This window comes from Notechis scutatus, chromosome 2 (assembly GCF_049901735.1).
Source record: "Notechis scutatus isolate UNSWTSFEM ecotype Mainland chromosome 2, rNotScu1.2, whole genome shotgun sequence".
Taxonomy (NCBI): Eukaryota; Metazoa; Chordata; class Lepidosauria; order Squamata; family Elapidae; genus Notechis; species Notechis scutatus.
In genome coordinates this window covers 14,314,759-14,342,758 of record NC_142010.1, presented here as the reverse complement: position 1 = coordinate 14,342,758, position 28,000 = coordinate 14,314,759, and the positions used below count along the sequence as shown (strand labels likewise).

At 44.7% G+C, this 28,000-nt stretch overlaps 3 protein-coding genes across 5 annotated transcripts in view; 2 read left to right on the top strand and 1 right to left on the bottom strand.

Annotated features, from left to right (window-relative positions):
- Window positions 1-28,000, top strand: part of LOC113427630 (uncharacterized) — a 182,353-nt gene that overhangs the window by 53,293 nt on the left and 101,060 nt on the right. Inside the window, exons 1-5 of one of the 3 annotated variants that reach the window (XM_087953404.1) lie at window positions 13,228-13,328; window positions 13,676-14,844; window positions 15,598-15,665; window positions 17,500-17,629; window positions 18,908-21,470. In XM_087953404.1, the coding sequence (XP_087809530.1) occupies window positions 15,609-15,665; window positions 17,500-17,629; window positions 18,908-20,625 (1,905 nt within the window). In that variant the 5' untranslated portion in view covers window positions 13,228-13,328; window positions 13,676-14,844; window positions 15,598-15,608 and the 3' untranslated portion in view covers window positions 20,626-21,470. Of the gene's footprint in view, window positions 1-13,227; window positions 13,329-13,675; window positions 14,845-15,597; window positions 15,666-17,499; window positions 17,630-18,907; window positions 21,471-28,000 lie in introns of those variants that run through there. The other 2 variants (XM_087953403.1, XM_087953402.1) reach the window with 2 other exon arrangements.
- LOC113427353 (uncharacterized) overlaps window positions 1-28,000 on the top strand; it is a 256,359-nt gene that overhangs the window by 145,113 nt on the left and 83,246 nt on the right.
- Window positions 175-5,708, bottom strand: LOC148131803 (uncharacterized). Its single transcript, XM_087953570.1, is given in 6 exon segments — window positions 175-808; window positions 810-2,847; window positions 3,352-3,481; window positions 5,123-5,190; window positions 5,307-5,421; window positions 5,679-5,708. Coding segments are annotated over 4 exon segments (2,388 nt in total). The 5' UTR covers window positions 5,180-5,190; window positions 5,307-5,421; window positions 5,679-5,708; the 3' UTR covers window positions 175-645.

The following is a 28,000-nucleotide window of genomic DNA, read 5'->3' as shown; positions in this document are numbered from 1 at the left end:
TATTTTGACTATGCTATAATTCCTAATGGAATAAACTATATTTTTGATAGCACAAGCGTATCTGTTTTTTACTGCGTGTTAACTAAAATACAAACTTATCTCACACATTTACCTGTCTGCCTATCTGACTACGCTACACATTCTGTTTAGTTTGTTTTCCTTAACACTCGATGGGGAATTCAGGCTTAACAAACTCATATAGATTACTTTTAGTAGGTAAACAGACTATCAGATGGCATGAATCATTTTTATGGCCCAACCTCAAATTCACCTAATTTTAGACAAAAATCTACTGATAACATTTTGGGCTTCCAATTTGATGAGATGGGAGTTGCTGGAGAGAGATTTTAATTCACTTCTGGATCTACTAGTGAATCGGTAGATTGTTTTTTAGCTGTTCTTCTTTCCACTTTCTCCAAAGTCTAAAGACATTTTTTTGTTTTTTCATTTTGCTGGATTCAACCTTGTCTCATTTGGATCAGAAAGGCACAATATCTATAGAAACATAGTGGGTCAATGGTTAGAATACAGTACTGCAGGCTAACTGCCCACAGCCAGGAGTTCGATCCTGACCATCTCATGGTTGATTCAGCCTTTCATCCTTCTGAAGTCACTAAAATGAGGACCCACGAGTGGTATATAAGTCTAAAGTGGAATTGCTATTGCTATATAGTTTCTCCGAGCGTGGATCCTTTTACGAGAAATAAGATGACCATTCTGAACAAAACTCTTTCCACATTCCATGCATTTAAATGGCTCCTCTCCTGTGTGGCTTCTTTTATGGGAAAAAAGAGTGGATCTTTTTGTGGCTTCTAAGCCTACTGCTCTGAGTAAACCTCTTTCCGCACTCCATGCATTTATATGGCTTCTCTCCTGTGTGGATCATCTTATGGGAAATAAGATGATGACTTTGAGCAAAGGTCTTTCCACACTCCATGCATTTATATGGTTTCTCTCCTGTATGAATCTTTTTGTGGCTTCTAAGCCTACTGCTCTGAGTAAATCTCTTTCCGCACTCCATGCATTTATATGGCTTCTCTCCTGTGTGGATCATCTTATGGGAAATAAGATGACGACTTTGAGCAAAGGTCTTTCCACACTCCATGCATTTATATGGTTTCTCTCCTGTATGAATCTTTTTGTGACTTCTAAGGCCACTGCCACGAGTAAACATCTTTCCGCACTCCATGCATTTAAACAGCTTCTCTCCTGTGTGGATCATTTTATGGGAAATAAGATGACCTCTTTGAGAAAAGGTCTTTCCACACTCCATGCATTTATATGGTTTCTCTCCTGTATGAATCTTTTTGTGACTTCTAAGGCTACTGCTCTGAGTAAATCTCTTTCCGCACTCCATGCATTTATATGGCTTCTCTCCTGTGTGGATCATCTTATGGGAAATAAGATGATGACTTTGAGCAAAGGTTTTTCCACACTCCATGCATTTATATGGTTTCTCTCCTGTATGAATCTTTTTGTGGCTTCTAAGCCTACTGCTCTGAGTAAATCTCTTTCCGCACTCCATGCATTTATATGGCTTCTCTCCTGTGTGGATCATCTTATGGGAAATAAGATGACGACTTTGAGCAAAGTTCTTTCCACACTCCATGCATTTATATGGTTTCTCTCCTGTATGAATCTTTTTGTGACTTCTAAGGCCACTGCCACGAGTAAACATCCTTCCGCACTCCATGCATTTATACGGCTTCTCTCCTGTGTGGATCATTTTATGGGAAATAAGATGACCTCTTTGAGAAAAGGTCTTTCCACACTCCATGCATTTATGTGGTTTCTCCCCTGTGTGTATCATCTTATGGGAAATAAGATGACCTGTTTGAGCAAAGGTCTTTCCACACTCCATGCATTTATATGGTTTCTCCCCTGTGTGGATCATTTCATGGATAGTAAGTGTATTGCTATAAGCAAAGGTCTTTCCACATTCCATGCATTTATAGGGTTTCTCTCCTGTGTGGAACTGTTTGTGGCTTCTAAGTCCACTGCCATCAGTAAATGTCTTTCCACACTCCATGCATTTATACGGCTTCTCCCCTGTGTGGATCATTTTATGGGAAATAAGATGACTGCTTCGAGCAAAGGTCTTTCCACACTCCATGCATTTAAATGGTTTCTCTCCTGTGTGGATCTTTCTGTGCCTTTTAAGATCACTGTCCTGAGCAAAGGTCTTTCCACACTCCGTGCATTTAAATGGTCTCTCTCCTGAGTGGATCTTTTGGTGACTTGTAAGGCCACTACCAAGTGTAAACGTCTTACCACACTCCATGCATTTAAATGGCTTCTCCCCTGTGTGGATCTTTTTGTGTCTTCTAAGGCCACTGCTACAAGTAAACGTCTTTCCACACTCTGTGCATTTATATGGTTTCTCTCCTGCGTGGATCTTTTTATGGATAGTAAGTAGCCTGCTTGTTCTAAAACATTTTCCACATTCCGAACATTTATAAGGTTTCTCTTTTGTGTCAATCACTTTTTGAGATGTAAGGAAGTTATTCCCAAGAGAAGGAATGAATGTTCCATTGTAATTTTGTCCATTCTGACTTCTTATAGCATCTTCTCCTTTGTTTTGGGTTAAATAGTTTTCATTTACTTGTACTGTACCTTTGAATAGCTTCACACTTTTTCCAGTATATTTTTTCCTTATTTTCTCTTCTTGGGCAAGAAAGTCTTGCATTGGAGCATCAGTGTAAGATGAGCTTTCCTGATTCCAAATCTTTGACTGGTTTCTCTCATGGCTTTCAAATTCCATTCGAATTCCAAACTTCTCTGTTCCATCTTTAGCATTGATCACTTGGGACAGTTCAGAGGAATCTTGATTCTCCTGCCCATTATTGCCTTCAAAGCAAAAGGGAAATGAAAATGAAAATGTTAGAGAAAAAAGTAAAAAGTCACATGAATTTCCTTCTGAATTTCTCTGAAATTCCATTAGGTTGTATGTTTGCATGCTTACAGTGGTGTGATATAGACATGATGATTTCTATTTTCATGAGTCAGGAAAGCTTTGAAAATATCTAGAAAATATCTTTTTCTTTACAATTATCTGAATATATTCAAATCTCACTCAGAGTCAGTTTTCAGTTAAGAAATAGAATAGAATAATAGAAGGAACCTTGGAGGTTTTCTTGTCCAAGTCCCTGCTTAGGCAGGAAACCCTACACCACTTCAGACAAATGGTTATCCAACATCCAAAATTTCCAGTGGGAGCTTTCACAGCTTCTGGAGGCAAGTTGTTCTACTGATTAATTGTACTGTCAGGAAATGTCTCCTTAGTTCTAACTTGTTTCTCTCCTTGATGAGTTTATAAGATTACTTCCTGATTGGGAACTAGAAAACTCTTACCCAGGGAGACCACGTTCCTATGGTTTTCAAGCATGACTTCCGAATGCAGCGCTTTCTGGTCAGCATCCAGCTGAGACCATTCCTCCTCAGAGAAATACACAGCCACCTCCTCGAAGGACACGAGACTCTCCTGAACACGGGGAAAAAAACAGAACAGGAGGATTCGCAAGAACTGCTCATCTTCATCATTCATTTAGACAAGAGGATGGAAGGGGAACTCATGAAATTTGCAGACAAGACCAGATTGACAGGAATACCAACACTCCAGACTTAAAAGCTCGAGATATAGAAGGATCGACAGATTGGGCCCCATCTAACAAAACAAGATCAACAGTGAGAAATGTAAGGTTCTACATTTAGGAAAGAAAAACCAAATGCACTGGCATAGAATAGTGATACCTGGCTCAACAGTAGTAAGTGCAACAGGGATTTTGGAGTCCTAGTGGACAACCAGTTAAATGTGAATCTGCACTATGCTTCAGTTGCCCCAAAAAACCCCAATAGAATCACAGGCTGCATTAAGAGGGATAGAATCAAGATGACATGAAGTGTTAGTACCACTTTATAAGGCATTGGTAAGACCACACTTGGAATATTGTATCCGGTTTTGGTTGCCAGATGTAAAAAAAGATCTTGAGACTCTAGAAAGAGTGCAGAGAAGAGCAACAAAAATTATTATAAACTGGAGGCTAAAACATATAAAGAACGGTTGCTGGAATTGGGTATGTCTAGTTTCATGAAAAGAAGGACTAGGGGAGACAGAGTTCCAAGAAGCAATGGATGGAAACTATTCAAGGAGAGAACCAACCTACAACTAAACAGAAATTTCCTGACAGTGAGAACAATTAATCAGTGGAATGACTTCCCTCCAGAAATTGTGGGTGCTCAAACACTGGAGCTGTTTATGAAGAAATTGGACAGCCATTTATCTGAAATGTTATAGGGCTTCCTGTCTGAGCAGGACTAGACGACCTCCAAGATCCCTATCAAGTCTGCTATTCTTTTCTATTGTTCCCAAATTTCCACAGAGATATGCACTAAGTTAAATGGCTGTGGATCACACAAGGCCTAATTTTAGGTGAGCAAATGGGCAAATCTGAAAATTGCTTTCACTGAAGAAATATTTGGGGAAGTTTTATCAAGTTCATTGATTCTGCAAAACTTTCAGTGCCTTTCCATAAAGCAATCCCACTTCTGGATCAACTAATCTATCGCTTTGTTAATCATTCATTGACCCAGTAGTCAGAGCTACTGTGATTACATGCTCAACACAGCCTCCACGCCCAGCTTCTCCTCTCCTGCTGGGCCTCCGCCACTCCCTTTGGATTTTAATAGTCTGCTTTATTTTTTAATACGATTTGCTTATTTTTGAATTACAGTTTATAAATGAGGCTTTTTAAAAATGGTAATGTGGCAATGTGAGTATTTATTTTTCATTAGCCTTGCACAATTCCGAGTTAAAGAATAAAAAAAAAAAGTCTGTAGCAGTTCCTGCCACTGTGATACGTTTATTCCTATTTCTTCAAGGACTTTTTAAAAATTCATTCTTGTAAACTCCAAGTTGGAGGAGTACCTAGAAGAGCAAGATAACCAGAGGAAGTTATGCTGTCTGACAGCAACTTGAACCTGCTATTCTGCTCTCCATGTTATGGAAGAACACAAAAATAATCCAGGACAAAGAAGGGGGGGAAACAGAAGGCTCGAGCCCACTGCACACCCGCTTCACTTCCTGAAGGGAGAATAGAAATCTAATATCTTTTCCCTTTCTTACTTGATTTGGAGGTTCAACCGCTGTTTGATCTCCATCATAAAAACCAGAAAGCTTCATTCTTTGTTTCTCTGTGAGGAATAAATAATTTCAAAATGCATAATTAACAAAATAGGAGGAGGTATTCTATAGAAGAGAAGAGAGAGCGAAGGGAAGACTGATGGGGAATCGGAGGATCTTCCATTACCTCCTGAGGTGTCCTGACTTGGATCTTCCCAAGGGATCCTCCCGAAAAATAGCTCCTGAGGGGGATTTGATGGGTTCTTCTTTCCCTCAGGATTTCTGATCTCCACACTGCAGCACTTCAAATAGGAGGAAGGAAGGAAGAAGCAGAAATAATGTACATCACAAGACACAAAGTAGATTCTTGTATTCAGAACACAACCTCAAAGCCTCCAATATTCATCCGTGTGGCTGACTGAGAAAAGAATGGAACAATGTCCTACCAGAATTGGAGAATTGCCTCTTATTATGAACGTGGGAGAAGTTTGGGAAGGAGGGTGAAGCATTCAAACACTTTCTCTATTTATTCCATTCCAAGCTCCCTAAAGTCTCTCACCTGCCACTGGAGTTGCTCCTTCTGCTCCTCCGCCTTCCGCCAGGGCCACCGCCTGGGAGCTGTTCTCTGCTCCACACTCCCGCACCCAGTCCTCTATCTCTGGGGGCAGGAGAGCCAGGAGCTGCTCCAGAACCACCAGGTCCAGCATCTGGGCTTTGCTGTGCTTTCCTGGGCTCAGCCATCGCCTGCACAAGTCATGGAGTCGGCTGCAAAGTCCTTGGGGACCGTTGGCTGCCTGGTATTTGATGGAGGTCCAGGGAGGAACTTCTGAAGGGAGGATGGTTCCCTCCTTCTGCCCGGTTCTGGTCCAGCTCTCCCCACAGCTGCCAGACTGAAGAGTCGTGAGGCCTTTTCCACTCCCCTCCTTGGCCAAAGGGGGCGTCTTCATCCTTCCTCTCTTCGGTAGAGCAGCTCCAAAGGAATCCAGGGACTCTGGAGGGTCTCCAGGGGCCCCTGCTTTCACGGGAGCATTTCTGGGGCCGCAGGACGGATCCCTTCTGGTCCTTCTGCTCTCTTCCTCCCTTCCTTCCCCCACAGAGGAAATCCTGGCTTGCAAAGGCTGTCGAGGGCTCCGAACTTCTGGATCTGGGAGGGAGAGAAAAACCGCCGGCCAGGATCAGAAAGGGGGATTCAGCCCTGGACCTCCAACCAGCCCGCAGCCCCAAGCGGCTCCTCCCAGCGCAGGGGCCAAGGCCCCCGATACAGGGCCGGGAAAGTGGCAACGGAGAGCCCCCCTCCGCTTCTCTCCCCCTCTGGAGGAAGGATTGGGCCCTCGGGGAGGCCGGTGCGAATCCTGCCTCCTCCTCCTCCTCCCCCAGCTTTTCCTCTCCTGCTGGGCCTCTGCCAAACCCACCCTCCACTCCCCCCTTCGCTTAGATTGGGCGTCTAGGGATCATGGGATACGGAAAGAGCCCCCCTCACCCGGGGCACGTCTGGATATCCCCCCCCGCCAGACTATCTCGCAGCCCCTCCGCTTCCTGTGGCGCCCCAGGGGTTGGGGAGAGCAAGTGCGGCGTCCTAAAGAGGCAAGCCTCAGTAATGTCACTTCCTTTGCCGCCACCTCTGAGAAGGGAACCGTGATGTTCGCCCTCCAGTGGCCCAACGGGGAAGCGCTTGGAGGAGAGAAGAGAAATCTTCTTTGTGGAAATCCCTGAAGATGCCACCATGTCTCCCCTCGTCTTTCTTTTCCTCAGACCAGACACACCCAGTTCCAGCAACCGTTTTTTTTTAATGTTTTAGCCTCTATCTTTGTTGCTCTTCTCTGCACTCTTTCTAGAGTCTCAAGATCTTATTTATTATACAAAACACAAAGAAAAATAGAAATAGGAAATTAAGGGAAGGAGAAAGAGGGGAAAAGAAAGACTGAGGTACAAGAAAAAAAAGGGGGGTGGGGGAAAGATGCTGATTTTTTTAAAAAAGAAACCATTCTAGCCTGACAATTCAATCTAATGGACAAAAGCAAAGTCATTTTGGGTCTTTTCCTTTCGAACCCTTTAAATGTGAAAATATCCCATTTAATGGCTGGAGAAGGAAAGCACACAAAGGTCCCAAACACCCCGTTGTGGCTGAGTGAGGGCGGGCTCCCGCCTGAGGGGATCCGCGCTCTGATTGGTTGCTGCGGATGGAAAGCGGGCGTTTCCTTTTCCCCGCCTTTTTCTTCTTTGGGTTGTTTGAGATTTACCTCAGGATGTTCCTGACGCGTCTTTCAAGGAGGCGAATCGCCTTTTTCTCCCCTGAAGCGAAGCGGCGCCTCTCCCTGGTTTAGCAGAGTTTTCTGGGGGCTTTCCTTCGGATTGGGGGGGTTTCTCTGTGTGGCCCCCAACTTCTCCTCACTGGCTGCGGGGCTGCCTCTTCCCCCCTTATCATCCAGTGCGACAGCTGTTCCCACGGCACAATCTTCACATTTAATGAACACGTTTGTGTGTGTGTGTGTGTGTGTCTGGAGGAGGGTACGTTTTTCTCAAAAAGCTAGGAGGAGCCAGAACGAGCTGAATCACCAATGGGAATTATCCCTGCCGCAGCGTCATCGGTCTCCGGGCAGAGTCCTTTGTGACTTCACCTGAAGGAGGAGGGAGAGTTCCGGGGAGAGAGAGACAAGCGGAGAAAGTGGGAGAGGGATCCTTCAGCTCAAAATGTTCATGGCAGCCCCAGAAGGGACCCTCTCCACTTTATCTGCTCTTTTCCCGATTCTCAGCTGGATTTTCCTCTCTGGGCATGCAGGGGTGGACTAGATGTCCGTCCAGGTTCCTAAACTCTTATGGTCAGGAAAGGAATCTCTCTTTGGTCAGTGCCCTTGCCTTCTTTCTCCTCCTGCCTTCTGGAGCTTTGGGAGAGTCGGTTGGCAGGGAGGGTCCCTCCCCCCTCTTATCTCCCCCCATTCAGATCCACAACCGCCCTTCTTGAACCAGAATTGACCTTCCATTTGCGGTGGGTCAGAAAACCCCACAGCGCTGGGGGTGAAACCGGCCCTGCAGCAGCCCCTTTGCCAGGAAGGGAGCCAAAGGCAGAAGCTTTGGGAGGGCGGGGCGGGCAGTGACCTTATTTGATTGGAGGAGGGGCGCTCCCAACGTGTGTGTGTGTGTGTGTGTGTGTGTGTGAAGGCGCTCGAGGACTCCCCAGTCAACCGGCTAAGAGACCCCCAAGTCCTCACTGGCTATGGGGCTGCGCCTCCCCTTCTCTCCTCCACCGCAGTCCCACTCCACGCCGTGGAGGGCAAAAGGAATCCCACACTCCACTCCAGGGCTGGCATGAACCCCCCCTTGAGCCGCAGCTCCCCAAGACCGAAAAGGTTCCCCTCCCACTTTCTCCGCTTCTCTCTGTGCGCTGAACTATCTTCTCTTGCGGGTGAAGTCCAGGGTGACTCTGCCCAGAGACTGATGACGTTAAAGAAGGGAGGATTCCCATTGGTCCCCCTGCTTCTGGGCATTCCCAAGGGTCTCATTGAGAGAAAAAACTCCGCCCCCCCTCAATCACACCCCTCCATTCCGCCTCTGGGGCTGGGAGCCTCCGCGTCTTCCTCCCTTCTCTTTGGGGGCGCGTGGGGCAGCATCCATGGGCTCTGCTGGGCTCTCCCTGATGCTGCTGGTGGGGGCGGTGGCCCGGATCCCAGGGAGCGAAGAGGGGAAGGAGACCCCCGGTAAGGAGGGGACTGGGTGGGGAAGGAAGGGGTTGGGGGGAGGAGGGGGCTGGGAAGAATCCCCGGTGGGGGGGGGGAAGGAAGCTGATGGGTCTCCAGAGCCTACAACGGCCTCGATCTCTGCGTGGTCTCCTCCCCACTCCTGGCCATATTGCCCCCCACGAGGATGGAGAGGGACCCCTCCCCCCCGTTCCCCGATTGTAGCCGAGGTGGGGAGACTCAGCTGGTCCCCCCCCCATTGTCTGGGTCGGAGCTGCCTCGAAGGAGGAAGGGAAGGAAAAGCGAAAGAGGGAAAGTGAGGCATTTTCAGCCTTGAAGCCACAGAAGGAAAAAGAGGCATTGAAGCCAAAGTATTAACTTTTTCTTCTGAATCTCACATTTGAGGCTTTGAAGGTCGGGCAAGAGGGGAGCTTCTGGGGGAGCCCCTGAATTTGGGCAGGAGACCAGGAACTCCCCCAACCCCCATAATCCCCCATTGCTCTATCGGGACCTAGAGGGGAAGGGGGGAACAGAGGGAGAAGGATTTGGGGGGCTCCAAGTTGCTCCTCTGAAACTGGCTCCCCTCTGTGAGGGGGGCTGGAGACTCTCCCTTTGAGAGGCTCTTGGAGGGTGCAGGGGGTCTTTTCCGGGAGGTGAATAGGAAACAGGTAATCCCCGAGAATCCTCCAAAGGCTGGGAGTTGGGCTGAAGATTCGGGGGAAGAAGAAAAGTTGGGGGCTGGGACTCAGTGAAGATGAAGAGTGAAGGGTGGGAGACCCCAGGAGAGTCAGTCTTGTGCTGTCCCAGCCAGTCTATGGGAATTGGATAGTTAGGTAGCAATTGTGAGCTGTCCCCTTAAGGGAATGCATCACGGTAAATGTAGTTAAGGTATCCTGGGAAATGTAGTCCATATCACGTGACCACATCTGTAATCCTGATTGGTCACTAAATTGACCCTCGATGGGTTGGGGGAGTTTTCCTCTTGGCTGAACTCAGGGACTCGTGGTAACTGTTCTACTTCTATCGCCACGAGTTGAGAGATAAAGGATAGAAGATAATCATCTTTTTACCTACAAGACAGATATACAAAGGATTGGTCATTAAAGAAGAACTTCATCACAAATGTGAGTTATGAGGCTACCTGATGAATCAATAAATGTACTTCGTTATGGACGTCTTGTTGAGTTTATCTATCTGCATCTGTACAGTTTCCAAATCTACCACTGTACAGAGTACAGAACAGTAAAAAGATGATTATCTTCCATCCTTTTTCTCTCATCAAGACGCGTCCACCATAAATGGTCGACCTTTAGTTCCGGTCTCTTCAGATCCTGACAATCTGACCATTCTCACTCCAGCTGCCTTGCTAACTCAGAAGACGGGTGATTGGCCCACGGTGTTAGGGAACTTTGATTCTAAGGACTTGTACAAACAAAAATGGAGACAAGTTCAACAGCTTGCCAACACCTTTTGGAACTCTTGGAAGCAAGAGTACCTGTCTACCCTACAAGACCGCCGTAAATGGAAGACCAAAGAACCAAACCTCAAAGTGGGAGACCTTGTCTTGCTGAAAGACAAGGATGCACATCGCAACACGTGGCCTATGGGACTTACATTTCAAACCATGCCCAGCTCTGATGGACTTATCCGCAAAGTCAAGGTCCTGACTAGATTCCTCCTGCGACCAGCAGACCTTTACAAAGAAGCTCTACACCAGGCCAGTCACCGACCTTGTGCTACTGTGGAGAAGGGCTGAACTTGAAGATTGAACCTCAAGCTTTGCATGCCTTGCTTTGTTTGATGCTTTATTAATGTTTACTGTTTCTCTTAGTTATATAGCTAACTGTTTATCTTAGTTATATAGTTATCTACTATTCAGTTAGTATTACTGTGTACTGCTTATCTTAGTTTATAGTTAATTTCTTCTTCTTCTTTTAATAGTGGAATTTACAATTCCAGGCGGGGAGTGTGCTGTCCAGCCAGTCTATGGGAATTGGATAGTTAGGTAGCAATTGTGAGCTGTCCCCTTAAGGGAATGCATCACGGTAAATGTAGTTAAGGTATCCTGGGAAATGTAGTCCATATCATGTGACCACATCTGTAATCCTGATTGGTACTAAATTGACCCTTGATGGGGTGGGGGAGTTTTCCTCACTCTTGGCTGAACTCAGGGACTCGTGGTAACTGTTCTACTTCTATCTCCACGAGATGAGAGAAAAAGGATCGAAGATAATCATCTTTTTACCTACAAGACAGATATACAAAGGATTGGTCATTAAAGAAGAACTTCAACACAAATGTGAGCTATGAGGATACCTGATGAACCAATAAATGTACTTTGTTATGGACGTCTTGTTGAGTTTATCTGCATCTGTACAGTTTACAAATCTACCACTGTACAGAATACAGAACAATCTCCATTCAGAACTGTTTTGCAAGGAAAAGGGGGATCCCGACCCCCAGAAAGAAAGGGGGAGATGCTTTCCTATTGGGGGCTGAGGGGGGCATTGAAAGGGGCTCTTCGAGTGAGAGAGACGCGGGTTTCAAGGACGGAAAACACTGTTTTCTCCTGTAAACCCGAGAGATCCCTATGGAAATCCTCCCTTCAAGGGGAGGGGGCTTGGGGAGAAGTTCCAGCTGGATGACGAGGGATTGGGGTGATTGTGGGGTCCCCAAGTCTTGGCTGGCTGTGGGGCTGCTCCTTCCCCCTTATCCTCCGGTGCAGCTGCTGGGGGCTCCCTCCTTTCAGACTGAGGGGAGGGGAGCCCAAAGGACTCTTCGAGCTCTGGCTCTACTTTGCCCGTCTGGAGTCTCGGCAGCCCCAGCCTGGGTGCCCTCTGAGCACTGTGGGAACTCAAAGGGCATCTAGTCTGCCCCTCCAAGCGCACAGAGAGAGACTTGATGAGAATCATGCAGGGGGAGAGCGCAAAAGGAAGTCCACCTTCCCCTCCGGAGCTGGTATGAAACACCCCCCCTAGATTAATGCAGCCCCCCAAGACTGAAAAGATCCCCCTCCCACTTTCTGCGCTTCTCTCGCTGTGGCGAACTATCTCCTCCACCGGGTGAAGTCAAGGGAGACTCTGCCCGGAGACCGATGATGCTCCAGAAGGGAGGATTCTCATTGGTTCTGGCCCCACCCAAATCAAAAGTCTGAGAAAGTCTCCACCCCCTCGACACACATTCCTCCTGACACACACACATAAACACACAAAAAAGTTAATTTCATGGGTAGATTCTGCCGTGGAAAGAGTAGCTGCACTTGGATGACAAGGGGGGGAGGGGCAGCCCCGCAATGAGTGAGGAGAAGTTGGGGGGGTCACCCACAGACACCCCCTCAAATTCAAAGGGAAGCCCCGAAAAACCCTCGGCTAAACCAGGCAGAGGCGCCGCTTCGCTTCAGGGGAGAAAAAGGCGCCTCCTTGAAAGACTGAGGTAAATCTCAAAAAGCGCAGACGAAAAAGGCGGGAAAAGGGGAAATGCCCCCTTTCCACCCTCAGCAACCAATCAGAGTGCAGATCCCCTCAGATGGGAGCCTGCCCTCCCTCAGCCACAACAGGGTGTTTGGGACATTTGTGCGCTTTCCTTCTCCAACCATTAAGTGGCATATTTTCACATTTAAAGGGTTCAAAAGAAAAAGACCCAAAATGTCTTTGCTTTTGTCCATTAGACACAATTGTCAGGCTGGAATGTTTCTTTTTTAAAATCTTGCACTGGGCTAAAAAGAAGTCAACATCTTTTTTTCTCTTGTACCTCAGACTTTCTTTTCCCCTCTTTCTGCTTCCCTTAATTTCCTATTTCAATTTTTATTTGTGTTTGGTATAATAAATAAATAAGATCTTGAGACTCTAGAAAGAGTGCAGAGAAGAGCAACAAAGATGGAGGCTAAAATAAATAAAAACACAACGGTTGCTGGAACTGGGTGTGTCTGGTATGAGGAAAAGAAGGAGGAGGGAGACATGGGGGCATGTCCACAATCTTTTCCACAAAGATTTCTCTCCTCTCCTCTAAACAAATATAGAAGCGGACCTAATGAAAGAGGCGGAGGTGGAGTTACACTTTATAGATAAGAAATAACCAACCACTCTAGAAACGCCGCAGAAGAAAGACAAAAGCTCCTTCGAGGCATTTGGGCTCCTATAAAAGGGGGGAAAATAAGCACAGACGTGGAAGCTTTTGTCTAACAGGGAGCCATGGAGAGGGGCCTTTCCCGCTACTCCCAAGCCCATCATCCCCGCCCTCTCCCTTCCCCCTCCCATGCGCTCCTCTTTCCCGCCCTTTCTACCATCCTGGCCCTTTGCCCTGAATCCACCAGGGGGCGCCTCCTCCAAGGGAAGAGAACTCCAGGCGCTTCCCCATTGGGCCACTGGAGGGCAAACGTCAAGGCTGCCTTCCCAGAGGCGGCGGCAAAGGAAGTGACATCACTGAGCCTTGCCTCTCTAAGACTCCGTACTCGCTTTCCTCAACACCTGGGGCTCCGCAGGAGGCGGTGTTGCTGCGGGGGAGTCTGGTGGGGGGGGACATCCAGAGTGCCACAGGTGAGGGAGGGGGCTCTTCCGGGTCCCATGCTCCCTAGCCTCCCTCTGCATGCAAAGGGGGGATTGGGGAGCCTGGCGGAGGCCCAGCAGGAGAGAAGCTGGGTGAGGAGCAAGAGGCAGGATTCATACCGGGCTCCCCTGAGGGCCCAATCCTGTCTCCAGAGGGGGAGAGAAGTGGGGGAGGGGCGGCCTCTCCAGTTGCCTCCTTCCCAGCCCTGTTCCGAGCGGGGGAGCTGGGCCCTGTGCTGGGAGGAGCCGCTTGGGCCTGTGGGCAGGTTGGAGGAAGGGGGTCCAGGGGCTGAATCCCCCTTTCTGATCCTGGGCGTCGGTTTTTCTCTTCCTCCCAGATCCGGAATCTCAGAGCCCTGAGCAGCCTTTCCAAGCCAGGATTTCCTCTGCAGGGGAAGGAAGGAAGGGAGGGAGCGGAAGGACCGGCAGGGATCCGCCCTGCAGCCCCAGAAATGGTCCCATGAAGGAGGAGGCCCCTGGAGACCCTTCAGAGTCCCTGGAGCCCTTTGGAGCTGCTCTGCTGGAGAGAGGAAGGATGGGGAACGGAAAAGGCCTTGTGGCTCTTCAGCCTTGGAGCTGTGGGGAGGGCTGGACCAGAACCAGGCAGAAGGTCCTGCAGGAGGGAACCAGATTCCCTTCTGAAGTTCCGCCCTGGACCTCCATCCAATACCGAGAGGCTGAGGGTCCCCGAGAGCTTTGCAGCCAACTCCATGACTTGTGCAGGAGATGGCTGAGACCAGGAAAGCACAGCAAAGCCCAGATGATGGACCTGGTGGTTTTGGAGCATCTCCTTTTCCTTCTGCCTCCAGAGATAGAGGGCTGGGTGCGGGAGTGTGGAGCACAGACCAGCTCCCAGGCGGTAGCCCTTGCTGAAGGCTTCCTGCTGAGTCAGGCCGAGGAGCAGAAGGAGCCGCTCCAGTGGCAGGTGGGAGACTTTAGGGAACTCGGAAAGGAATAAATAGAGAGAGTGCTTGAATGCTTCACCCCTCCTTCCCAAACTTCTCCCACGCTTATAATATGTGGCAATTCACCTGTTCTTGAAGGAGCCTCTGTGGCGCAGTGGTTAGAGTGCAGTACTGCAAGCTACCTCTGCAGCCAGCTGCCTACAGTTTGGCAGTTCAAATCCAACTAGGCTCAAGGTTGACTCAACCTTCCATCCTTCTGAGGTGGGTAAAATGAGGACCCAAATTGTTGGGGGCAATATGCTGACTCTGTAAACTGCTGAGAGAAAGCTGTAAAGCACTATAAAGTGGTATATAAGTCTAAGTGCTATTGTTCCATTGTTTTCTCATTCATCCACACAGATGGATATTGGGGGCTTTGAGGTTGTGAATACAAGAATCCACTTTGTGTCATGTGACGTACATTAATTCTGCTTCTTCCTTCCTCCTATTCCTATTCTCCTATTCTTCTTTACCTGAGGGAAAGAAGAACCCATCAAATCCCCCTCAGGAGCTATTTTTCAGGAGGATCCCTTGGGAAGATCCAAGTCAGGACACCTCAGGAGGTAATGGAAGATCCTCTGATTACCCATCTGTCTTCCCTTCTCTCTCTCTTTTCTCCTATAGAACAGGGGTCGCCAACCTTTTGCACCTCAGGGACCACCAAACTCATAATTTTAAATCCCAAGGACCAAACCGGTTCTTTGGACATTGCCTAATTTGTGGGTGTGGCTTGGTGGTCATGTGACTGGCTGGGCATGGCTTGTATGTAAATATTATAAATATTGATTTTTTTATTTAAAAAGAGCAACTTTTACCCAAAATCAGACAAAGCAGGCAGGCAGATTCAGTTGCTCACAGAATCATTCAATGATCTATCTATCTGCCATTGGCTAGCTCAGTCTGTCGTAAAATTTGCTTGCTGTGAGTCTGCACTGAATAATCGAACCTTCAGTCCTAAAGGAGTTTTGGCTGTGCTTAAAAGCAGAGCCGAAGATCTAAAGACTAGCTAGAAGGCAAGAAATCCAACCATTTTCTGCTTCCTAGCTAATCTAAATCTCACACAGCTGATGGTCAGAAAAAGGAAAAATAGCAATTTAGCAGGCAAGTTTGCCCGGTAAAGGAGTGAGTGGGTGGGGAGGGTTCCCGTGGACCATGTGGGCGGCACAGCCTTGTGTTTCTGCACAGCCTGGATTAATTGCTTTGGGGGGTGCTTTGGGGGTGAGATTTCTCGGTGGCCCACCAAAAGTAGGCAACCGCTACTATAAAATACCTCCTCCTATTTTGTTAATTATGCATTTGGAAATTATTCCTTACAGAGAAACAAAGAATGAAGCTTTCTGGTTCTTATGATGGTGATCAAACAGCGGTTGAACCTCCAAATCAAGTAAGAAAGGGAAAAGATATTAGATTTGTATTCTGCCTTCAGGAAGTGAAGCAGGTGTGCAGAGGGCTCGATCCTTCTGTTTCCCCCCCCTCCCCCTTATTTGTCTTGGATTATTTTCGTATTCTTCCACAACATGGAGAGCAGAATAGCAGGTTCAAGTTTCTGTCAGCAAGCATAGCTTCCTCTGGTTATCTTGTGCTAGGTTCTCCTCCAACTTGGAGTTTACAAGAAGCAATATTTTAAAAAGTCCTTCAAGAAGTAGGAATAAACCTATCACAGTAGCAGGAACTTTGCTGAAAGGAACTGAAGTTTTGCAGAATCAATGCACTTGATAAAATCTTCCCCAAATATTTTTCTGTGAAAGCAGTTTTCAGATTTGTCCATTTTCTCACCTAAAATTAGGACTTTTGTGACCCACAGCTATTTAACTTAATGTATATCTCTGATTTGGGAACAATGGAACAGAATAACAGAGTTGATAGGTATCCTGAGGTCTAGTCCAGGGGTCGCCAACCTTTTGGATTTCAGGGACCATGAAACTCATAATTTTAAATCCCTAGGACCACTAATATGAATTTGGACCGACAGTGTCTTGCTGACATTGATGGGAAAGTTGGTCCCATATTCCAGAGCTGCAGTAGTCACAGGACTGGCCCTTTGGTCATCCCAGAGCACCTCCTCCAGTCCATGGCAGGCCGGTGCACCCAGATGGAAGAGCAGCTGCTCCAGGATGACCAAAGGACCACTCCTGTGACTGTTGCAGCTCTGGAATATGGGACCAAATTTCTCACCAATGTGAGCAAGCCACCCTGGGGCAGATTTCCCTCCCCCATTAGTTTTATCTTCCAGTTCCAGCTTGCGTGGTCTACTCAAGGTTTGCGGTCGGCCAAAGAGTCAGGGGGGTAGTGAATGCTTTGGGGGGGGGACATTTCTCTGTGGACCACCAAAATTTTCTTCCAGACCACCAGTGGTCCCCAGCCCACTGGTTGGCGACCACTGTTCTGCTCCAATTCCCTGTTCAGACAAGAAGCCCTATAACATTTCAGATAAATGGCTGTCCAGTTTCTTCATAAAAACCTCCACTATTCGAGCATCCACAATTTCTGGAGGCAAGTCATTCCCCTGATTAATTGTTCTCACTGTCAGGAAATTTCTCTTTAGTTGCAGGTTGGTTCTCTCCTTGAATAGTCTCCATCCATTGCTTCTTGGAACACTGCTTTCATGTCACGCCCTAGTCCTTCTTTTCATGAAAGTAGACATCCCCAAGTCCAGTAACCATTCTTTACATGTTTTAGCCTCCAGACCACTAATAGGTTTTGTTGCTCTTCTCTGCTCTCTTTCTAGAGTCTAAAGATCTTTTTTACATCTGGCAACAAAACTAGATGCAATATTCCAAGTGTGGTCTTACTAAGGCATTATAAAGTGGTACTAACACTTCATATCATCTTGATTCTATCCCTCTTAATCTGCCTATGATTCTGTTTAAGGTTTTTTGGGGGGCAACTGAAGCATAGTGTTGACTCATGTTTAAGTCGTCCACTAGGATTCCAAGATCCCTGTTGCACTTACTACTGTTGAGCCAGGTACCATCTATGCCAGTGTATTTGGTTTTTCTTTCCTAAATGTAGACCCATACATTTCTCACTGTTGTTAGATGGAACCCAATCTGTCGATCCTTCTATATCTGGAGCTTATCTTCCTGGAGTGTTGGTATTCCTGTCAATCTGGTCTTCTCTGCAAATTTGATGAGTTTCCCTTCTATCCTCTTGTCTAAATCAATAATGATGAACAGATCTTGCGAATCCTCCTGTTCTGTTCTTTTTTCCGTGTCCAGGAGAGTCTGGTGTCCTTCGAGGAGGTGGCTGTGTATTTCTCTGAGGAGGAATGGTCTCAGCTGGATCCTGACCAGAAAGCACTGCATTCAGAAGTCATGCTTGAAAACCGTAGGAACGTGGTCTCTCTGGGTAAGAGTTTCCTAGTCCCCAATCAAGAAGAAAGATTATGGTTTTTTATTTAAAAACCACTGATCAGATATTGTCTCTTGGGAGGGAGAAGGAAAGGATCTAGTCTTCTCGTGCTCGAAGGAAGGAAAGAGTCAATGTCTCTTTGCCAAAATGCTTTCTGTGCCATTTCTTATCTGTATTTTTCCATTTCTATTTGAACATCTGTGGAGGCTGAAAAGAACGAGGTATGCTTTTATGTGTCCTCTGGAGGTTGTGTGAGAGGAGTGTATTTTCATTTGTCCTCTGAAACCTCCCCAAATTGTGTGAGAACAGAACTGAGGCCATGGAAGAGCATTCGCCTAATCCAATTCAAAAACAAAGGCCTCATGCAATGTGACTCAGAGCATGCCAGAGTACAGGTAATCTCTGAGTTACAACAGATCACTGAGTGACCATTCCAATTTACGACCAGCCCCTTTCCAAATACTTGAGACCCAGTCCCCTCTTCGTTTTCAAAGAGTTTCAGCCTGGATCTCGTGCAGGTCTCAGTTCTTAAAAGACACAGGCCTAAAGTACTGCTGTGTTAGATCACACGAGATTAGTAGCCTGAGATGTTGCACTACTGGTCTCGTGTGATCTCGTACTAAAGTACTTTAGGCCTCCATTCTATGCGAACCGATGCCTGTACCAGATCCAGCCAAAGAGCCCTTGCAAGTCGATGAGACTTTGGGGCAGTGAAATAGCCATTCTTGAAGCATCCCAACCTTTCCAGTCTCAGCACGAAGAGCGTTTACAAGGCAATGGGAGGCTTCAGCAAGGGATTTATCTCCAAAATCTCATCGCTGGGATCGAGGAACAGGCTGAGTGGGGGTCCCGCCTGCCAGACAGACAGCGTGGAGCAGCTGCTCCAAGATACACCAAGGAAGAAGGAGCTTGTTTCAAAATGGTTTCATTTCTCACAGGTCTCTGCTGAAAGTAACCCACCCCAAAAAATCTTAAGTTTTCTTCTAATTCCTCCTTGGATATTTCCCCTGATTATTCCTTAACTCAAAACTGACTCTGAGTCAGATTTGCATATATATAGATAATTGTAAAGAAAGAGATGTTTTCTAGATATTTTCAAAGCTTTTATGACTGATGAATATAGAAATAATCATGTATATATCACACCACTGTAGGCATGCAAACATACAACCTAATGGAATTATGAGAAATTCAGAAGGAAATTCACTTGACTTTCTACACTTTGATCTTTTTCTCTAACCTTGTCATCATTTTCATTTCCCTTTTGCTTTGAAGGTAATAATGGGCAGGAGAATCAAGATTCCTGTGAACTGTTCCAAGTGATCAATGCTAAAGATGGAACGGAGAAGTTTGGAATTCGAACGGAATTAGAAAGCCATGAAAAAAACCAGTCAAAGAATGGCAACCAGGAGAGCTCATCTTCTACTGATGCTCCGGTGCAAAACAAAGGAGATGATGCTATAAGAAGACACAATGGACAAAATTACAATGGGACATTCATTCTTTCTCTTGGGAATAACTTCTTTACATCTCAAAAAGTGATTGACACAAAAGAGAAGCCTTATAAATGTTTGGAATGTGGAAAATGTTTTAGAACAAACAGGGAACTTACTATCCATAAAAGGATCCACACGGGAGGGAAGCCGTATAAATGCATGGAGTGTGGAAAGACCTTTGCTCATGGCAGCGGACTTAGAAGCCACAAAAAGCGCCACACAGGAGAGAAACCCTATAAATGCATGGAGTGTGGAAAGACCTTTGCTCATAGCAATAGACTTACTATCCATGAAAGGATCCACACAGGGGAGAAACCCTATAAATGCATGGAGTGTGGAAAGACATTTGCTCAAAGAAGTCGTCTTATTATACATAAGATGATCCACACAGGAGAGAAGCCGTTTAAATGCATGGAGTGTGGAAAGAGCTTTGCTCATAGCAATACACTTATTATCCATGAAAGGATCCACACAGGGGAGAAACCATATAAATGTATGGAGTGTGGAAAGACGTTTGCTCAAAGAGGTAATCTTATTTCCCATAAGATGACTCACACAGGGGAGAAGCCATTTAAATGCATGGAGTGTGGAAAGACCTTTGCTTATAGAAGTAATCTTATTTCCCATAAGAGGATCCACACAGGAGAGAAGCCATTTAAATGCATGGAGTGTGGAAAGACCTTTGCTCGGAGCAGTGGCCTTAGAAGCCACAAAAATATTCACTCAGGAGAGAAACCATATAAATGCATGGAGTGTGGAAAGACCTTTGCTCAGGACAGTGACCTTAAAAGGCACAAAAAGATCCACACAGAAGTGAAACCATTTAAATGCATGGAGTGTGGAAAGACCTTTGCTCAGGACAGTGATTTTAAAAGGCACAAAAAGATCCACACAGGAGAGAAACCACTTAAATGCATGGAGTGTGGAAAGACCTTTGCTTATAGAAGTAATCTTATTTCCCATAAGATGATCCACACAGGAGAGAAGCCATTTAAATGCATGGAATGTGGAAAGACCTTTGCTCGGAACAGTGGCCTTCGAAGCCACAAAAATATCCACTCAGGAGAGAAACCATATAAATGCATGGAGTGTGGAAAGTCCTTTGCTCAAAGAGGTTATCTTATTTCCCATGAAAGGATCCACACAGGGGAGAAGCCATTTAAATGCATGGATTGTGGAAAGACGTTTACTCGTAGCTGTGATCTTAAAAGGCACAAAATGATGCACACAGGAGAGAAACCATTTAAATGCATGGAGTGTGGAAAGACCTTTGCCCAAAGAAGTTATCTTATTTCCCATGAGATTATCCACACAGGAGAGAAGCCATTTAAATGCATGGAGTGTGGAAAGACCTTTGCTTGCGACAGTAATCTTAAAAGGCACAAAAAGATCCACACAGGAGAGAAGCCATTTAAATGCATGGAGTGTGGAAAGAGCTTTGCTCAGAGCAGTATCCTTAGAAGCCACAAAATGATCCACACGGGAGAAACCATTTAAATGCATGGAATGTGGAAATAATTTTGCCCAGAATGGTCATCTTATTCTCATAAAAGGATCCACGCTCGGGAGAATTTATATAGAAATATCAATTCCACTTAGACTTATATACCACTCCTGGGTCCTCATTTTAGTGACCTCAGAAGGATGAAAGACTGAATCAACCATGAGCTGGTCAAGATCAAACTTGGGCAATTAGCCTGTAGTTCTGCATTCTTTTTTTTGTAAAGTTTTTTATTTTTGACAACAAACACTGACAGATACAAACATAAAACATCAAAATAAAACCATCTTTCTATTGTATACAGTGTGTCGGTTGGTACATATCTCTTTTGCACAATATCAACAGTCTGTCTCTTCTAATTTAAATTAAACTTCATATTGTAAATCAACTATGCAAATTATACTATTATTATTATTAACTCCTTATTAGACTAAAATTAAAAATTCACATTTTTACGAGCAAATTTCAACTTTAACGTAGCTTAATTTATATTATTCATTTCATTATAACCATTGTCTACCATAATCATGTATCATTACATTATCTTATCTCTATTATTCTATTATAATTGTATAATGTATTTTATTTCCCTATCTTCTTATCTAGCCATTGATAAAATAAATCCCATATTTTATAATATTGTTTATCTTCTTGCTCTCTAATTTCTAATGTCAATTTACTCATTTCTGCACATTCTATTATTTTCTTAATCACTTCCTCTTCTGTGGGAATTTTCCTACTTTTCCAATTTTTAGCAAATACGATTCTAGCTGCTTTTAAAACATCAAGTATGTCAATTCAGGTAAAATACCCAATAAAAATATTTCTGGTTTCAAATCTATATGCTGTTTTGTCATTTTTTCCAGCCATGTATGAATTTTAGTCCAGTATCTTTTGGCTTCCACACACATCCACCACATATGGTAATATGATACAGGTATCTGATGACACTTCCAGCATTGCTTCGATTTATTCTTGAACATTCTTGCTATTCTTGCTGTGGTAGATGCCTGTAAAACATTTTATACAAATTCTCCTTGTATGCTGTTGACATTGACATTTTATAATTTTGAGACCATAAATTTTTGCCATTTTTCTAAGTCTATCCCCAAAAATTTTCCCCAAGCAATCATTGTTTCTTTAACTTCTTCTTCTAATTTAACCTCAAATAAATATCCATATAATTTTTTAAATCACCTTCTCATCAGTACCTGTCAAAACTGTCTAATTCGGTTAATTTATCATAAAAAACTGTTTTACAATCTTTATCATATCTAGAATGTATTTGCATATATGAATACCAATTCATTATTATTTCTTGTTCCTCTAGTTATTGCATAGATTTGAGTTTGTTAGGGATATACACCCTAGCAGAACGTGCAACGGCAGTCTAGCAGGCAGGCAAATATGTGAGACAAAACGTTGTAGTAGCTTACACTCAGTAAGACAGATACACTGTGCAAGTTAAATAGTTTTTATTCCAGCAAGAGTTATAGCATAGTCAAACAGTCCATATGTCATACACTAAGTTCAGTCAGTCCGGGGTTATTCAGTTTGCAAAGTCCAGTGTCGAAAAAGAGGTCAGTAAACTTACAATCAATCAGTCCAGTGATATATCTCTTTTGCAGTCAGAGATATAAAGAAAAATCAAACCCCTTTTCTTCTCTCAGCAAACACACAGTTATCACCATCAATCCATCATTGTCAGCAATCCAGTAAAAGCCAGCAAACAGTGAGCTCTCTTGCTCCCTCTTATGGTGATTTTACAACCGCACCCAAAATATCCAAGTTACCCAGGAGCTTGCCTTCCTGAGACCATCATCTGTGAACTATCCTTAAATATCACAATTCGATTCTTACTATGTTACAGAGCACATGATTATGACATCGAACATGTGAACAAGCTAAATACATTACTAACATGGGCTGCATCCTGCCCATACCCTTTTATCTTTCTTGCTGATTTCAATCTACCTCATATTGACTGGACCCTAAATGAATGTACAACTGAAATCATACACACAACCTTCTACAATGCTATTACAAATCTGGGACTAAAACAACTAGTAACCAACAACACTAGACTAAACAACTGCCTCGATCTCATCTTCTGCAATAGTTTGAATTTAATTTACGGAATACAAACTAAAGAACCCTTTTCCAGCAGTGACCACAATATGATTGACTTTTGTCTCAACATACGCCCACACAAAAATCACCACAATGATGTAATCCCCAATTGTAACTTCAAAAAAGGCAACTATGATCTTATAGACAACGATCTCTCATCCCTTGATTGGCAATCTCTATTCACTGGATGCAATACTGTTGAAGACCATTACAACATATTTTTACTTGAAGTCAAAAGAGTCATCAAACTATATGTACCAACAACAACTCCCAAAACAAAACAAAAAAGCAGATTACCCATAACAATAAGGAAACTTCAATCCAAAAAGAGATCACTCTGGCGGAAAAACAAATCTGGTCACGTTGCCAATTTCAAAAGCCGATACAAAAATTTATGCCACCAGATAAAGACCGAATGCATCAATTATCACATTAAACAAGAGGAAAACCTAAGCACCAATTCCACCCGTGCTTTTTACAATTTTGTAAACAACAAACTAAAAGACTCAAGGTCTATCCCACCCTTGATAGGACCTGATGGTAAAGACTGCAACGACGACACCACTAAAGCCAACATCTTTAACACATTCTTCAGCTCAGTATTTGTAAACAGCAATGGATCATGCCCAGTATTTCCTAGCCGTACCACAGATAACAACAATGATCTAATACATATCGATTTTACAGAAGACAATGTTGAAAAAGCACTACGCAATCTAAAACCATCTCTATCTATTGGACCGGATGGAATATGTGCCTACTTCTTAAAAAAGCTATCCACTGCCATAGCCAAACCTCTAAGCATAATCTTTGAAAAATCTTTCAGGACCAGCTCCTTGCCTAACCTATGGTCACAAGCCACAGTCATCCCCATCTTCAAAAAGGAGACCCAAGCCTAGTTGAAAATTACAGACCAATCTCCTTATGCTGCGTCACCTGTAAAGTCATGGAATCAATTATTAACCAATCCATCATCCTCCACTTAGAGACAAACAACCTACTCTCCAATAAACAATTTGGTTTCAGAAAAAAAACTATCCTGTAATCTGCAACTCTTACACTGCAAAAACATATGGACGACACAACTCGACCAGGGCAAAGCAATAGACGCAATCTACATAGACTTCTGTAAAGCCTTTGATTCAGTGGTACACGACAAACTACTCCTAAAAATAAAATCCTATGGTATCTCTGGACAACTGAATAACTGGATAGAAGCATTCCTGGCAAACAGACAACAAATGGTCAAAATTGGGAGCGTCCTATCTAATTCTGTACCTGTCAATAATGGTGTCTCCCAAGGCAGTGTTCTAGGACCAACTCTCTTCATACTCTACATAAATGACCTCTGTGATCATATTAAGAGCAATTGCGTTCTTTTTCGCTGATGATGTAAAGCTGTTCAATACCACAGACTATACTGCTACCCTACAAAAAGATCTTGACTATGTATCAGAATGGTCAAACAAATGGCAACTTCAAATCTCAACAAATAAATGCTCTGTCTTACATAATGGCAAAAAAAAATCAGAAAATAAAATACAAGCTGAATAGTCAAGATCTTGTTGATGACCCAAGGAAGAGGACCTTGGAATACTCACCTCTAATGATCTAAGTGCTAGAGCCCACTGCAACTACATAGCCAAAAAGGCATTAAGAGTTGTTAACCTAATCCTACGTAGCTTTTTCTCTGGTAATATCACACTACTAACCAGAGCATACAAAACATTTGCTAGACCAATACTCAAATACAGTTCATCAGTCTGGAACCCACATTACGTATCTGATATTAGCACAATTGAGAAAGTCCAGAAATATTTCACAAGAAGAGTTCTCCACTCCTCTACTCGTTGTAGAATACCTTATGCCACCAGACTTGAAATTCTAGAACTAGAAAACCTTGAATTACGCCGTCTTCGGTCTGATTTAAGCATGGTATATAAAATCATACATTGCAATGTCCTACCTGTCAATGAATACTTCAGCTTCAACCATAACAACACAAGAGCACACAATAGATACAAACTCAAAGTTAACCGCACCAAACTTGATTGCAGGAAATACGACTTCAGCAATAGAGTGGTCAATGTCTGGAATACTCTACCCGACTCTATAGTTTCTTCCCCAAACCCCAAAAACTTTAACCTTAGACTGTCTACTATTGACCTCACCCCTTTCCTAAGAGGTCTGTAGGGGCGTGCATAAAGCGCACCAAGGTGCCTACCGTCCCTGTCCTATTGTTTCTCTTATTCTTCTTTTATTTTTCTTATATGTACCCATTTCATGTATTCACAACTATGTATACACTTATACTTATTATCTTGTAAACAATTGGCAAATCAAATAAATAAATAAATAAAATACTTGGTTTACAGTTTAAAGTGATACATACACTTAAACTCACTAACATAGTTTATATATTATTTTACCCAAACTAAGTTAGGTAACCAATGTTATCCCTAACAGAGTTCACCCTTTTCATTCAATATTTCACCATATCTGACTGTTCTGTTTTATAAACAATTGGATATGCAAATGCTTTGATAGTTGACAACCAGACTGTTATTTTCATGTAATGTTTTTTTATTTTCTCCCATGTTGATAATAAAGCATCTCAAATATTATGTCTTCTAAAATAACCATGTGTTTTACTTTCCCAATACCATAAAATAGTATGCCATCCCAATAATAGATCATAGACCTCCTAATGTCATAATCTAGTATTCCTTAAAACTATCCATTCTTTCACCCACATCAATGTTACCGCCTGGTAATATATTTCCCAATTGGGTAAACCAAAACCTCCTCTATTCTAGCATCTTGTAACAGCTTTAATTTAATTCTTGCTTTGTTTCCCTGCCATATATTATTTCAATACTATTTTATTTAGATCTTCAAAGTATTCGTTCCCTAGTTTAATTGAAATGGTCTGAAACAAATATAAAATCCTTGGTAACATATCCATCTTAATTATAGATATTCTCCCTATTAAAGATAGTTGCAAATTTTCCCATTTTGTCAAATCTGTCACAATCTGTTGTTTGAGTTTATAATAATTATCCTCTTTAAGTGTTCCACATCTAGCTGATATTTGTATTCCTAAATACAGTATTTAACTTTGATTGTGATCTGGATAATCAATCTCTCCGCCAATTCTTTCTTTAGCTTTTCAACCATATTCTTAGTCAAAATCTTAGTTTTGTCTTTATTTTCAAACCTGCCACCTGTCCATATTCTTTAATCTTTTCTATCAATTTGAAGTTGAAGCTGTAATTTCACTTCATATTTTATACTGTGCTGAAATAGGTTTTTTTCCTTTTACCCCCTCTTCCTGTTATGCTACACCTCTTTTTCCCCTTTCTTTCCTTTTCTCATTTTCTTACTAGCTTTATTTTCCATTTTATACCATGATAATCTTAATAAAAATAATAATAAAAAGGAGCCTTTTGTGTCAGGAGCACTTCCTTTTCCACAGCCAAAATATCCAAATTCCTGGGAATAAAAAACGTATTGATTCCACTTTATATCTGCACTTTTCTACTGGCAAAATTTCTTCCAAAATGTTACTTGATATATATATTTTCCTGCTGAAAGAGAAATACCTGGAAACAATGGCAAAGATGTGGAAGTTCTCCCAGGAAAGGAGGAGAAAGGGCCACCTTTGATTCCGAGATCTCCATTCCGGGCTGCTTTGCCAGCAAAAGGGGGATCCCGACCCACAGAAAGAAAGAAGGAGATTCCTTCCCAATTGGGGTTGAGGGGCGGGGAATCGGAAGGAGAAGCTTCGTCCAGACGTTCCGATCACGGGAGATGCGTGTTTGAAGGAAGGAAATCGAGTTTTTCTCCCGTGAAGAGAAGCGGCGCCTTTCCCGAGAGAGCCGAGCGGAGGATTACTACGGGGAGGGGCGTCTGGGGGGAGGATCTGGCTGGGCCAGGAGGGATCCCTGCAGATCTTCTCCGCCTCTTTCTTGCTTGGTTGAGGGTTCCCTTCGGATTGGGGGTGTCTGTGACCCCCAAGTCTTCCCTGCAATGGGCTGCCCCTCTCGCTTCTCCTCCAGCGCAGAAACTCTTCCCACGGCAGGAATCTCCACATGCGAAGTGAATAGGGGAGCGGGCGGAGGAAGGGGGTGTCCCAGCCAGATGCTTCCAGCCCCCAGAGGAGGAATCGGGGCTCTGAATTGAGGGAGGGGAGCCTTTTTTCTCGGACTTTGCAGTTGGAAGCCAGAACGAGCAGCAGCACCAATGGGAATTCTCCCTGCTTGAGCGTCATCGGTCTCTGGGCAGAGTCATTTTGTGACTTCACCTTTGAAGGAGGAGGGAGAGTTCCGGGGAGAGAGAGACAAGCGGAGAAAGTGGGAGGGGGGGATTCCTTTAGTCTTGGGAGGGGCTGCAGCTCAAGGGGGGAGTTCATGGCAGGCCCAGAAGGGACCCTCCACTTTCTTTGCTCTCTTCACCATTCTCTGCCAGGGATTTCCGCTCCCCCCTCCCCCACTTATTTCTCCTCCTTTCAGATCAACAATCGCCCTTCCTGAACCAAAAACCGACCGGTGGGTCAGAAAACCCCACAGCGCCGGGGGTAGAACCGGCCCTCCGGCAGGCTCCTTTGCCAGGAAGGGAGCCAAAGGCAGAAGCTTTGGGGAGGGGCGTGTGTGTGTGTGTGTGTGTGTCTCCCCTTCTCTCATCCACTGCAGCCCCACTCCATGCCGGATTGGGTAGAGGGAAGGCAAAAGGAAGCCCACACTCCCCTCCAGGGCTGGCATGAACCCCCACTTGAGCTGCAGCCACCCCCACCCCCCCAAGACTGAAATTATTTCCCCTCCCTCCCCCTTTCTCTGCTTCTCTCTCTCTACATCGAACTATCTCCTCCGTCGGGTGAAGTCAAGGGAGACCCTGCCCGGAGACCGATGACGCTAAAGAAGGGAGGATTCTCATTGGCTTCCCGCTTTTCTGGGCACTCCCAAGTCCGAAGTTCGAACAAAACTCCCCCCCGCAATCATCCAGACCCTCCGATTCCGCCTCTGGGGCCGGGACTCTTCGCGTCTTCCTCCCCTCCCTTTGGGGGCGCTTGTGGGGCGGCATCCATGGGCTCTGTTGGGCTCCCACTGATGCTGCTGGTGGGGGCGCTGGACCGGATCCCCGGAAGCGAAGGGGGAAAGGAGACCCCCCGGTACGGAGGGGGCTGGGCGGGGGGAATGGGAGGGGCCGTCAGTGCTCCTGGGGGAAGATCTCCTCCTTCACCAA